Raw genomic sequence first — 14,002 nt, forward strand, 5'->3', positions numbered from 1 at the left:
TGTAAACCGTGACTCTGCAATGTGAACCAAGTTCAGAGGCGTCGGGAAAACGCGGAGAGAAAAGGGCGAGTGGCGAAGGGTTTGCGATCGCATGTATACGCGTTTCTGATTACATGTATTTCCACAAATAAATTGAAAATACAGACAGGAAGCTACTTTAATTTTCTAAATTGCTGTACCATCTGTGTACAGCATGTATGCAGCGCGGAACCCATTACGTACCGGAGGGCCCGTTCTCAAGCGAAAAACCAACGGTCGGGCGCCGAGCAGTGCGCTACGGATAGATTAGATGGAACCGCGACATCTCTCAAAGCCGAGTAGCTGAATTCACTAGATCGACGACAACCGCGGTGGAGCCCTCGCGGCTGCCTCATGCGGCTTCACTGCGATTTTTGTTTCAAGTCTCTGCTGCCCGAGCCTCCGGCGACCGTGTCAGTTCAAGAGAACTGTGCCAGATCACGTCTAACGAAAGCAGACTTTGCTTTCAATTCACTCTGTCATTCACGGTGTTACTTCTGTCCTGCGCTTTCGCGTTCCCTTTCCACTCGCGCCACACTCCTCCTCCTCAGGCGTCCTGCGTCGCTACGGTGCGTTCCTCTCCTTCCTTGAAAGCCCGCCGGCCTTCTGTTTTCGCGCGCTACTCTTGGCTGTGCCAAACGTCTTCGCTTCCCAGTTCTGAGGCGTCATCCTTCACTCGAGTCCGCAGCCATTCACAAGCGCAGCAAACAGGAAAAAACGAGGCGCAACACAAAACAGACACGGCGAAGAGCAAACAACTGACTAGTATTCCCTCTGGGCGTTCTGCGCGTCTCGCGTCCCCCCAACACCGAGCCCTCACAGGGAGTTCTCGGTTGTGGCTGTGCGTCTGTCTACACTCCCCGTCACACCTCGATCGCGTTGCCTGCCTCTCTGGCAGCTTGGCCCTTCTCCAGAGGCGTTTTGGCGCCCTCGGCCGCCGCTCGGTCTTCCTCTTGGTCGGATGACGCAAGGATGACGCTGGTGTCGCCGGCAATCGAGGAGGCACCGACATCTGTGTCGCCCTCGCATACGACCGGGCTGTCGGGCTGCAGGCCGCTTCTCCCGGGCACTGCCACCGCGCCGCTCCGCCTTTCGCGCGGGGCGATGCCTCCGCCGCGGGCGCGCCTCTCCCGCTCGGCTGCGAGGAGATACGCGCAGGCGGTGGAGCGGATTTTCTGTCGCGCAATGAGGAGAAGCAGCGCGGCGTACACCAGCAGCAGCCCCGCGAAGGCCAGCCACGCGCGGAGCGTGAGGTCGAGTGCCGAGAGCTGGTAGAACGCGGCGGCGAAGTTCCCCGCCGTGACGCCGAGCGCGAGCGTCAGCACAGCCGCGCAGCGCCAGCCAGCCAGCACGAAACGCCCCATGACCTTGTGCGACGTGGAAAAGAGGAGAAGCGGCACGAGGGCAAAGGGCAGCAGAAAGGCCTGAGCGATGTTCACCAGCCGACAAATCGAGTCCACTACAGCCTGGTCTAGACTCGCCAACGCGGCCACGGGCAGAATTGTCACGAGCCGCGTCAGCAGCAGCCGGACTGTGCGCGAAAAATGCAAATTCAGAAACCCCTGCATCACAAACTGGCCTGCGTACGTCCCCACCATCGCCGCGTTCTGGCCAGCTGAAAACACGCAAGCAAGACAAACTTCGAAATGCCGAACACAAACGACCGAACTGCCAAAAGAATCACGTTTGAGGTATACAACAAGGCGCATCTACCGCCACGCGACTGGCCCCCCCCTTCGGCCTCGTAGCTGTCTCGACGCAATTGATTTTCGGCAAGTATTTCGCGGTCTCCAGATCTCTCGGTGGAACTCTCCGTATCGTTTGTCAGTCGGCGTCTGCCTCTCGCTGTCTGCAGGTGTATCTCTCTCCGCGTGCATCGGCTAGAACTTCAGCGCGTCGCGTCTCTCCGGCCGAAGTCCGCACGACCGAGAGATGGGGAGACGTCCTTCGGTTGCGAGCACGCCCTCGGCGCCTCCTCCTGTCTCTCGGCTCTGTGCTGATTTCGGCTTCTTCTTTCTCTCACCGGAGAGGAGTCCGGTCGCCCAGATGAAAAGCGCGCCGTTGCCGAAGGCGCTCTGCAGGGCCGCGGGCGCCGTCGCCAGCGTCAGTTGCTCGCCCTCTGGAGTCTTCACCATCGGGTTCGCGAAGGTGCACAGCACGCAGCCGTTCAAGCTGAAGGACGCAGAAGTTCGCGCACAGAGTGGCGCCACGCGCTGAAGCGACATATGCAGGCAGGAGCTTCGAGAGCTGCGACACGCGATCTCGAGGAACCTCAAGACGCACACAAATGCACACGTAGCCACAGTAACACACATCTACAGGCAGACATACATGCACTCCTACCTACATGCGTGCATACATACATGAGCATACGGAGATTCACGCAGCCCCAGATACTTCAACACCAAGGCTCACACCTAGGAGGCGAGGGGCCTGCTCTTGAGCCGGAATCCGTATGCTCCCCTAACCAGCTTTATACAGATATATGTAACTCTCCGTCTATCTATGAATCTATCTATATATATGTGTAGGCGGGTCGGTGTGCCTGGACAGCGTGTCAGTGCCTACAAGAAGGAGACGGCGAGGGCGAGGGCGGCTTCGAGGGAGAAGTAGTAGTTGGCCTCCGCGACTTTCTCCTGCCGTCCCCGTTTCACGTTTCGCGTGAGTACAAGCGCGCTGTGGAGGAAGATGTTGTGCGGCATGATGATGCAGCCGATGAGGGCGAGGAGGTCGAACGCGTCCGCGCGGCTCTCGGGCACCGTGGGCACGAAGAGGCCGTGGAGAATGAGCCGCAGCGAAGGCTGCGAGAGCGCGAGCGTGTAGATGAAGGCAATCGCCATCACGCCGATGAAGAACGAGAAGAAGCGCTCGAGTCGCTGACTGTGCTGGGCGTTCAGAGAGAGGAAAGTGAACGAGTCCGCCAGGGTTACCAACGCAGCCAGCCAGATCGGGAACCCCAGCAGCAGATTGAAGGCGACCTGCACGCGGACAGCGCACACGAATGCGAAACGGCGCACACAAACAGCCGGAAATGTGAGAAAACAGACAGCCGCATGCACGTGCAGGCGCTGGGGCGTGCGACACAGCACAGAGACTAGCGAAACAGCTAGCGGACGGGACCCAAAGCGACAGCAAAAGCGATACAGTACTGAACATGAGAAAAACAAAGGTAACAGCACCGTCCAGAGAAAAGCAAAAGACAAGAGAAGCTGCGAAATAGAGAAGGCAAGGAACGGCCCTTGCAAATGCCGACGAGTGTAGCCTCGAACATTCACCACCATTTCACCTTCTGGTCCGTCTCTCAAGGCTAGGGATATGGAGAGCGCAGACCGGCAGGAGCTGAGAGAGGGAATCCTGCCAGCCCTCCGCCGTCACGCACTCGGGCGAATACATCACGCAACGCCAAACGCGTCACACGTGGGGCGTCATCGTCCTCCCTTCATTGACATGTTGATACCATAAATACTAACAAACCACCGGTTTTGGACAGAACTGTATAACTCAAATCGAATAAACAAAGATATTATAGTTCCTAGAGTACTGAAGATGACTGTTCTAATTCCCCGTGGTAAACACAGTCAGCGAATGGCGGAAGGAGCATTCATATGTTATGCAGTGTCTTAGGAGAGATACTCTAGATTTAGCATTCATCTACAGCTACGGCAACTTCCCTTCCGTCGCGTTGTCGCACAGACAAGCGTTAACGTCCTCCTGTGCCTTTTCTGAGAAGACTCATGGCGCATGCCAGAGAATGGAGATCCGACGACGATGCGCGAAACATTAAGGAACGCAGCGAAAACGCACTCCAAGTGTGACGAGGTCACTTTAAACCATAAACGCCAGAAGGCAGGGATACACGCCCGACTCGCGCATTTCAGAGATGCTTGAGACAAATGTGGTGAGTCGAGACAACATACCGCGCTACCAATGACGGCCTGGATATCTGCGCCAATGATGGCGATCTCCGTGAGCAGCCAGAGGATCACCGAGATGCTGCGATTGTACTGACTCCTGCACAAGCTGAAAATTGAAAACGCACACGACAGACTCGCACTCGATGCTATGAAACATCGAAAAAACACTCATCGCCCCTTCAGCATGCTGGGATGCTCCCAGGTTGACGCCAAGAGCCAGTGTCTCTGCTACGCTGAATAGAATTCATTCCGCCTCTCACGCCGCCTGCTGGTCTGTCCTTCCTGCCAGCGCCCCTCTGATTCTCTCCATGCCCCGTTCTCTTGCCCTAGTTTCTTCTGCTCCGAGAGTCCGCGTTTACCTCCCCTCCCTTTCACGCCCTCCTTTTTTTTGTTTAGTCATTTTTCAGAATGTCTTACGTGGCCAGGTCCTTGCCCGTCGCGTTGCCGAGTCTGGCAGCGAGGACCTGGAAGACCCAGCCGCCGACGTGCGCCCAGAGGAGGACCCACAGGAGCGCGTAGGCCCGCGGATCAGGTGCCCCCGGGGGCAAGACCCCGGGGGCCTCGCGCCGGCTGCCCGCCTGCAGGTCGCCCTCGAGGTTGCCGGGGTCGAGGAAGGCCATCGCAACCAGCCAGCCAGGGCCCAGGAACGCCGCGAACTTCTTCCACTGGAAGCGCGCCGGCAGCGGCGGCGGCAGCAGGGCCTCAACGCCGCGGAAGACAAGCTGCAGCGCGAGCAGCGCGGCGTTCACAGGCAGCGCGAGGAGCGCGACGGGCGGCAGCAGAAGCGCCGTGGCGAGGTCCCGCGCGACGCTGCGCGAGCGCCCCGACCGCCCCCCCGTGGAGCCCGACGCGGTCGGAGGCGCAGGGGCGAGCAACGGCGCGACGGGGGAGGCCGCGGTCGCGGGTGCCGCGGATGCGAAGGGACAGTGCAGGAGGCGGAGGAGCGCGGCAAGAAGGCCCGTCGGCGAGAGGAAGGAGACAGGTGCAGCGGAAAAAGGTAGGGCATAGGAGACGAAGAAGGCGACCCGCGACGGAGTAGGCCCGTGGGCGTCGGTCCCCCCGAAGTCGCCGCCTTCGGAGCAAACTGACGAGTTGCGAGAGGACGCAGGGCGGGACGGGTGCCTCGAGGCCAACGCCCAGCCGTCGGCGGAGGGCATCAGGACAATAGACAGCGACGCGGAAGTCTGCTTTTCGCTCGCGCGAGGCTGCGTCTCAGGTCGCTCGGGAGACGCGGCCGCCATGCGCCGTCGCTCCGCTGTCTCTTCTCGATGCTCTGGGCCTCCTGGCGCCACAGGCCACGCGCCTGCCGAGTCGCCTCGAAGGCTGCCGCCGCGTGACGCCGCCGCCGCCGATGAAGCAGGAAAGCGAGACGAAGCCGCAGGGAAGACCGCCGCCGCGCGCGAGGCGACCTGCGGACAAGCTCCCGAGGGGGACGGCGCGGAGGCAGCCGGGGGCACGTAGTGCTTTTCGCAAGAGAACCCGCCGGACCTCTCCGCGATGGAGGCAGAGACCGTCGCAGGGGAAAGCGTGCGGAGGGGCGGCAGCCAGGGCGAGCAGCTACACCCGGGGCTCGGCGTCGCGCCCTCCTCCTCGCGACTCTGCAGTCTGCGAAGCGCGGGGGGGACCCGCGCTCTCTCCGCACCGCGGGCGCCAGCCCACTGGGCTCCAGCTGCGCCCTTGGGCGTGCTCACGCCCGCGGCTGCGCACGCGGCGCAGGGCGACGCGGGGAGGAGCTGCGGCAGCGGCGTCCAGGCGCCTGGAGGCGTGAGGCGACAAGCCGCGTCCCTGCGGGATGCGTCATCCTCCTCGTCGTCGGGTACATCGATCACTTCATCGAAGAAATCGCAGACGCTCGGACTGGAGGCGAGGTCCGCCGGCGTCTCCCCAGAGACTGCGCGCGCGTCGCCTGCGCTCTGCGCCTCCATGGCGACCGCGGTCGCGAGCCCGAGGAGCAGGCGAGCCGCCCAAGCAAAGGGCTCTCTGCAGGTCGCGTAGGGCGCGTGTGGGACCCCTCCCAGCCGCCGGCGGCGCCGCCCGCAGACGCTGTCGCGCGCGACGCAGCGGACGCGATGCCCGACGGATGAGGCGGAAAAGAAGAAGTGGCAGGCAAGCTCCAGAGAGAGGATGGCTGAGGCGAGCCAGGCCGCGCGAGAGGAGACGAAAAAGGAGGTAGCTGGAATCGGAGCGGCGGGGCGCAGCGCTGAAGCCGTGACGACGCCCGCAGAAAAGACGAGGCGAGAACTCGAGACGCAGCGCGAGCGCGCGAAGCCTCAGGCGACATAGACAAAGGAGAGTAGAACGCGGACGAAGAAAGGAGAAGAGGAAGACGAAGAGGAGGAAGATGAGGAGTCGGTAGGAGACGCGCACGCGGACGCAGAGACAGAAGGAGGGTGCGTCGACTGTGAGGTGAAAGACGCTCGAGGCTGCTGGTCGCGAACAGGCTGGTGAGAAACCAAGTGCTGAAAAACAGACGCCGGAAGAAGACAAACGCGACGAGAAGGAAATGACAGGAAACACACAGCGAAAAACCACGGAAAGATGAAGAAATCCAGACGCGAAGACCCCCAACCCACGCAGGGCGCGTTAAGGCTGCGCTACACCAAGTCGCGGCGATCGGAATCCGAGGCTCGCGGAAACAAAGCTAGGATTCCAACAAGTAAATAAAACGAAGAGAAGGAAGGTTCTTTCTCGTGGAGGCTCCTACCCCCCACGAAACGGCGGGTCATGCAGCCCTCTGACGGCGCAGATGAGCACGCCCACAGCCTCACGCTGACTCATACGGAGACCTCGCGACACAAAGACGAGTATATCTACACTACCTAGAAACGCAGGATGGACAGCATGCATCTAGATATATATGTACGTGTAGATACACATATATCTGCGCTGCAGGTAGAGGCGCAAGGCGCGGCGAAAGACGAACGCCGAGTCGATATGCGAGTTCTCGAAGCAAGACAGACCCGCGGCAGCAAAGCAAAATAGAATCCTATTAAAATAGGTCTTACCTGCGCGGGAGATGTGGACTAAGCACGGAGGTATGCGCTGCTACTCCCGAATACGAATGTCGATCCCCGTGGCGTGTTGAGAGGCGGAGGGACTCTCGAGACAGGAAGCAGAGTACAGATTGCGAAGGAGACACAGCTGTGAGAAGGGGTTCCGAAGAGGGCAGAGGGAGGAAAATATTTGGAAAAATCAGAAAAATTGGGGACTGAAATCTCGAGAACAACAACACGAAGGCGAGAGAGAACAAGGCTCCCAGGTGTATTTGCACACCAGCTAAACCACGCCGTCTTTGTCTTCTATCTCTCCACTCTTTCTTCTCGGAGGCGGCCAACGTTTCAAAAGAAAAAAAGCCTCTCTTGCTCTTGGCAGCTTCTTCAACGGCCGAGAGATAGAAGAGCGCGCAGGATTCGCTTCGTTTCTTCAGCAGGCTCCCAGAGGACCTTTTTTGAACGCCGAAGGCAGGCAGACTGACTAGCCAGAGCTTCTCTCACGGGAGACTGGGGAAAACAGGACGAAAAAAAAAACCGAAAGACAGACGCAGCGCTGGCTCGAACCATTCGATAAAATGGAATGACGCGAGGAGCACCTAGAAAAAAGAGAGTGAAACGGCGGAGAAGAGAGACAAGACGCGGCGAAAGGGACGAAAAGCCAGCAAGCATGCATGAGGAGGTTGCAAGACCAGCGACTCGAGCAGGACAGAGTCTGTTCACGAGAGTGTGATTCTCTTCCTTAGAACTCAACGACTTTTTGGTGCTTTGGTCTAAAAAAGGGAGCTCCTTTTTTCTTCTTGACTGTCTGTTCTGGGCTCTTTCTTCCCAAAGTGAAGGACTGCAGTCGCTCATCCCCTGGCGTGCCTCTGTTGTATCTCAATGTAGAACGAGATACTGAGGTCACGAATGCCGCCGCTCCCGTCTGATTGAGCCACCAAGTGACCTTCTTTTCGTGTATCATCTCAGGGCGTTTGCTCTCCACGGGGCCGCTTTCCGCCCTTTCTCTTGCCGTTGTTCCCCCTTCCAGCTACGCTCTCTCTCTCCTCTTGCCGCGTCGTCGGCTAGAGCCGTCCTCTGCTTTTTCCGCCTCGCTGCTCGTTTCCGGCTCCGCATGCTTCGGTCCCCATCTGCTTCTCTCGTCTCTCTGCGTTTTCCTTTGTCTCCTTCCTTCTCTTCGGAGGCTCGTCTTCGGTGTGTGCGACCTTGCTGGTTAACTCGGTGTTCTCTCTGGCTTACGATGGGCGCAGCGGCCTCATCGCCCCTGTCTCTCCCGTCCTCTCCTCCGCAGTCGTCTCCGCCCCCCGCCAGCCGCTTCGCCTCCGTCGTGTGCTCGGCTTCGCATCTTCCAGCCGCTCAGCGCCCGCCGCTGCTCTGCGTGATTGCGTCGCCTCTGGGCTCTGCTTCTCTCTCTTCCAGCGTCGCGGGCTCGCCGGTGTCTCTGTGCTTCCCCAAGTTCTTCTCCTCCATCGCCTCCGCCTTCGCGCCCGGTGCCGCTGCTTCCGCCGTTGCGCGCCGTGCCGCGGGTCGTGGTGGCGCGCATCCGCTGCGGACCTTCGCGCAGCTGCGGCGGGCCTTCGCGCCGGGCGACGGCGGCATCCTCGCGGCGTCCTTCTCGCGCGTGGAAGTTCTCTCCGCCGCCTTCGGTACGCCCCTCCACGAGAAGGCCTTTCCGCCTGCCTGGCAGGGATGCCGCGCCGGCGCGTTCAACCCCGAGGCCTCGCTGCGCGGCTCGCGCGGCGGCATCCTCTTCCTCGCCTTTGGAGACCGCAGAATCCGCTGCTTCTCGGCGCAGGATTTGCGCTGCGTCGGCGAACTCGTCCTGCCCGAAGTCCGCGAGGAAGATGCCTGCCTCCCGCCACCCCAGGATGCGCCGCACCAGGCCGCCACAGCAGAGCCACGCGAGACGTGGAAAGGAGCGCGGAGGCCGGACGACGATGACGCGCTGCTGCAGTTTCTCGTCTCTGAGCCGTTTCTGGCAAGTTCGCCGGCTCCACTCGCTCCATCTTCTTCTTCGCCTTCATTCCCCCACGCCGCCGCCGGATTGCCTGCTTCGCGCGCGTTCCCCACCGTGCTGCTGTGCCCGCTGAACAACTCAGTCATCTGCGGCGACGCGAGTGGAGCCGCGTACGCCTTCTTTCTCGAAAGCGCTCAAGTCGCGGCGCGTTACGACCCTCCAGAGGCCCTTATCGCCAGGCAGAGGAGCTTCTGCAGACCTGCCAGGGATGATGCCGGCGCCGGCAACCAGAGAGGGAGAAGGCGAAGCAGGAAAGGGCCGCGAGCGGAGGCGGAGCGTGGCGCCGCCTCGTCCTCCTCTTCGCCTTTCCGCGCGCCTTCTTTCGAGGCATCTTCTTCATCATCTTGTTCATCTTCATCATCTTCTTCATCTTCGTTTCCAGCTTTTTCGTCGTCAATTTTGTTTTCTTCTTCTTCATCTTCCTCTCCAACTTCATCATCTTCTATATCTTCCTCGTCTTTTTCAGCTTCGTCTTCGCTGGCTGCGCCGGGCACCGCCTCCCCTCGAGTTGGCGCTTCGCCCTGCGCATCAGCGGGGGCGTGCGGCGCGTCGCCGTTCGCAGTTTCAACGCTTCACTTCTTCGAGAAGAAGAAATTCCTCTTTGTCGCCTACGGTCCGCGCGCCTCGCGGGCTGCCGCGCCTCCTCTCTCGCCCGCGTCTGCGTCTTCAGCGGACGCGGGCGCCAGCCTGCCTCCTGCGTCGCCGCAGCGGCGGGCGCGGGAGGAGTTTGTGCGGCAGCCGCCGGCGCTCCACGACTTTTCTTCTCCTTCCTTCTCCGCGAGCTGCAGGTCGCCGCAGCCGTCGCGCGCCGCGCCTGCGCGCGACGGCTGCGGCGGCGCGCGGTGGCGCTGGCCGCTGGCGGTTTTCGCGCTGCAGACCGGCGCGTGCGTCGGCTGCGTGTGGGGGGCCGCCGCGCCGGTCGTTGGGCTCCACGTGGGGCCCGCGTGGACCGGCGCGGTCGCGGCGGCCCCCCACACGCGGCGCGACGGCCGCCGAGAGGACGGGCGAGACCTCTGGTGCGTCGCCGTCACGCAGACGGAGATCCTCGTGTGGCGACAAGACGCGCGCGCGCACAAGCTCCACAGAGGCCTCCACGGAGGTCGCGTCGACTGCCCGTCCTTCCTCTGCGGCTCGCCGTCCTCTTGGGGTGACGCAGAAGGCCGCACCGGTCCGTGCCCGCTCTTCAGCGCGCCGCCAGCCGCCTCGTCTTCAGCTGCCGCCGCGGCGGGCCCGTGCGCGCCCTCCCCAGCAGCGCCTCCTTCCTCTTCTTCGTCCTCTTCTTCCTCGCCCGCTTCTTCTTCCTCGCCCGCTTATTCTGCTGCTCTTCGCGGGGACGAAGGCGGCGTAGTCGACGGTTTCCCGTGGCGTTTGGTCTCGCGCGCCGCGCTGCGGGTGGGCGCCGCGGCCTTCACGGAGGCGGGCGCCGCGGCCTTCGCGGAGGCGGGCGCGCGAGTCGCCGGTGCGAGGCAGAGCGGCGCGGAGGGCGAGGACGGCAAAAGCGAGAAAGTCGAAGACGCGCGTCCCGAGGTGCTCGCTGTCGGCGCGGCCTTCGACGAAGCAGAAGGCGTCGTGGCTGTCGCCGTACACGGCGCAGACGCCGCTCGCCGCCGCTCCCCGTGTTGCCAGCTGTGGAAAATTCGAGGAAAAGCCAAGGGCGCAGATGCGCACGGCGACGCCCAGCTGGAGATCCGACCGTGGAGGCAGCTGACGGTCAGCGTCTGGCGTTGCGCGCGCGCGCCCACACGAAGCCGCGAGCCCAGTTCGCCAGCATATCCTCACGCGCTACCTACTCACCCGCACAGCTGTAGTTATACATAGGCATACAGATGTCTCTGTAGATGTTATGTATGTGCGTATGTGTGTGTTCCGTGTGTGAGTGTTTGTACCTGTGTGTGTGCTCACGGGCGAGACGATGCTTCCGCGAGCATATGTATATACATATATGTGCATACATGTATATATATGTATCCATATATGTATATATACATATATAGATACATATGTATGTTTCAGTATGCGTGGGGCTCTTGTTTAACGGTTGCTCCACTCTAACTGACGTAGCCTACTCGAAACTTGGAAGGAAAGTCGCGACTTGCGTGTCTCTTTTCTTTCGCTTCTTTGCAGCTGCGAACGAATCCGGACGCGAGTTTGTCCTCTGAGCCTCTCAGAATATCTTCTTTCTGGTACGAATTTTCGGGAGGCGGCGGCCTGCAAACACTTCCATTTGTGCGTTCAGATCACGCGCTCCCCTTCTATGCATGCGTGTGCAAACGTGTCCAGGAGCTCTTTCTTCTACGAGTGGGTTCGTTCTCCCCGCCTGCTATTTAGCCGTGCTCGCTCTCTGAAGACAAATATTAATACATTTCGTAAAAGGTGTCTCCACATCGTTTTGCAGTCTATGTTGCTCTCTCGCATGCGCTTCGATCCCTTCTCTCTGAGGGGTGCGTGCTTCCGCAGTCGGGGTCGCAGTCGGCTGTGCGCATCTATTTGAACTGGCATATATATCTAGATCTACGTATATGCATCTACTACGCAGCCGCGTATCTATATCTACGGAGACAGCAGGTCGCGTGGCTGTGGCCTTCAGGAGGCGCCGTGGAGTCGCAGAGTCTCTGCGTGTCCTTCTCACGGTTTTCTCCTCCCAAGTGATGGCTTGCCGCCTGGGCGTCTTGTCTCTGCGTGTGTCGGTTGCTCTGTCTCTGATATTCCAGTTTTAGAAGGGAGTTCACCTTCTTTTTTCTCTCTTTCTCAGGTACGATCGCGTCGCGCAGACGCTGGTGTGCGGCTTTTCGGATGGGAGCGCGCGTCTCGCGGCAGACGTCTTCCATCGGCAGCGGCGCGCGTGGGAACAGCAGCGTGCGGAGGCGGAGGCGCGGCGCCGCGCGTCTGCGTCGCGGGCGAAGGCGGCTGAGGAGGCGCGACATGCGGCTGCGGCCGCGCTCGCCTCCGCCGCCCTCTCGCCTTTGCCGGGTGCTGCTGCCGCGTCTCCGTTCTCTCCGTTTTCTTCTCCGCTCGCTTTAGACGATGGGGCTGCGACAGCGACCCCTGAGAGGCCGCTTCTGGTGCAGCTGCCAGATGTCGAGCTGGACGAGAGTCCGTGGAGCGGCGCCGAGCGAGGCGAGAGGGACTTCCGATCCCAGAGCTCGAAGCCGCTGCAGTTTTGAGGAGTGAATGTGCGGCGCCGCTTCTCACGGCCCTCCGGAGCTGGGGAGAGAGAACGCGAGTAAGGAGGAAGGAGGGAAGCGGAGAAGCCTAAGGTTCGCCTCGCTCTTGAGCTCGTGGTGGCGGTCGCGCAGAGAGTTCGAGGCAACAGCGGAGACAAGCGCGTGACTCAGAGGCTCCACTGCAGAGCGTGTGCAGCCCCAGGGAGGAAGAACGGGGAGACACGCGTTGGCGCAGGAATGCGGGAAAAGAAGACGTCGGGGTCGATCTGGAAGGAAGCAGGCCAAGTGGTGGATTCGTCCGAGTGCATCTAACTCAAAGAGGGAGAGAAATAATGTCTTTTGTCTTTTCTCTTGCGGCAGAAGGCTCCCGCGTGCTTCTGTCCCCACTGTGGTGCACTCCTGATCTTTCTTCGCCGCGTATCTCTCTGTGTACAAAACAGAAGATGTATATCCGTATGTAGTCATTTTCGTATTTTGAAAAGAGCGGCGAGACACCTCAAACGCTCTCCCTGCTGCAGTGCGCATTTTGTTTTTCGCTGTTAAACACGTTTTGAAGGCACAGCTTCCGCTAGCCTACGCAGTCTGGTACAGGCGTCATAGAGCTAGACTCACACAGCGCCGAATACCGCTGGAGAAAAAAGGGCCTCTCAAGTTCTTTTGTGCCTTGCATCTACTTATATATCTGTCTACCTGTCTATCTATATGTATGTATATTTATAGGATGCATCCGCAGCCCGTATGCGCATATTCTTGAAGTCCGCAGGACGTTTTTGTCGATTTGAGACAAGGACAGAGTCTGCAGTCTGCTGCGAATCGAGGGCGGGATTCTCCTGAATTTCCTGCCCTGGAAGTGCAATCGCAAACAGACTCCTCCATAAGAGTGAATCCCCCGTGCTGCTTCAATCACAGATCACATAGAAGACTATTCTCGAGGGCTGCCTCTACTTCCCCTCCAGCGTGTCAGCCTCGCAAACCCGTCGGCAGAAAAGCAAGAAATGCGGGCTTTCTTATTTTGAGAGGAGAAAGCTAAACGTGGTTCCTAAAGACGTCCTGTTGTACTTCGAAGTACGCAACGGCAAACTTTTTTCCCGTTTTCAGGGCGGTGTTTACGAGGAGCGCCGGTCTTCTGTTCCTTCGGATGTGCGTCACTGTGATTCCCCGTGGACGCATTCGTGACGCCCTTGTTTCTCTAAAAAGTGCCCTTCTCGTCAGCGAGCAGTCGAGCCAAGCCTCCCAAAACAAACTCACCCCCCCCCCCCCCCAACCTCCCGACCCCGTGTCGGGAACGGCTGAGACTCCCCAGTTGCTGGAGAAGATTTCAGGAATCTCGCGATCGCTCTCAACTGTGCTCCTGAATAACTTGTTTCTGTTTTTCGCCTCGCGGCCGAATGCCGCTAAATTGCGGGGCGATGCGCTGTGAACTTCCGTAGCGCCTGTCTCGAGTACCTGCTCGACGAACACATCTACGCATGTATAGACACATATATATATATATAAATTGCGTGGCGAGCCAGCACCTAACGCAGCATTGATATATAGCTTCAAGGTGTGCATACAGCGTTAAAAGTACAATATTGCGAGTTTTTTTCGAAAGGGACGAGAGAGGAGCCGGTGCATTTGTCTAGCACGCTGCTTGACAGGTCCGTCTGTGGAGAGTTCCGTTCCTGCCGGCTGTCTGCGCACCTGCGTTGTCATCTATCTGTGACTTTTTCTCCGCGTTCTTATGGATAGGTGTCCTGTAAAAGTGAAGTGAACTTGGAAGACGACAATCGCGCGGCGGTGCGGGTCTCATGCGTTAAACTCCACTGCATCCGCGCTCCCGGTGTTTGTGATTTGCGCATGCGCAAGCGATTCAGCTCGCTGGGAGATCAAGGTGGGAAGTCCTCGCCGCGGGAGAAG

At 59.9% G+C, this 14,002-nt stretch overlaps 2 protein-coding genes across 2 annotated transcripts; one reads left to right on the forward strand and one right to left on the reverse strand.

The window, feature by feature from the left end:
* Positions 1–881: 881 nt before the first annotated feature.
* BESB_050320 (putative divalent metal transporter) lies at positions 882–5,857 on the reverse strand (the record flags this gene model as incomplete). The annotated part of the gene is made up of 5 exons (XM_029363483.1): positions 882–1,633; positions 2,042–2,190; positions 2,587–2,996; positions 3,936–4,038; positions 4,350–5,857. 5 exons carry the CDS (start codon positions 5,855–5,857, stop codon positions 882–884), a joined length of 2,922 nt encoding a protein of 973 aa, XP_029220849.1.
* Positions 5,858–8,162: 2,305 nt separating this feature from the next.
* On the forward strand, positions 8,163–12,103 carry BESB_050330 (uncharacterized protein; the record flags this gene model as incomplete). Its single annotated transcript, XM_029363484.1, has 3 exons — positions 8,163–10,649; positions 11,064–11,122; positions 11,692–12,103. 3 exons carry the CDS (start codon positions 8,163–8,165, stop codon positions 12,101–12,103), a joined length of 2,958 nt encoding a protein of 985 aa, XP_029220850.1.
* Between the last annotated feature and the right edge of the window lie 1,899 nt (positions 12,104–14,002).

The sequence above is a fragment of the Besnoitia besnoiti genome, chromosome III (assembly GCF_002563875.1).
Source record: "Besnoitia besnoiti strain Bb-Ger1 chromosome III, whole genome shotgun sequence".
Taxonomy (NCBI): Eukaryota; Apicomplexa; class Conoidasida; order Eucoccidiorida; family Sarcocystidae; genus Besnoitia; species Besnoitia besnoiti.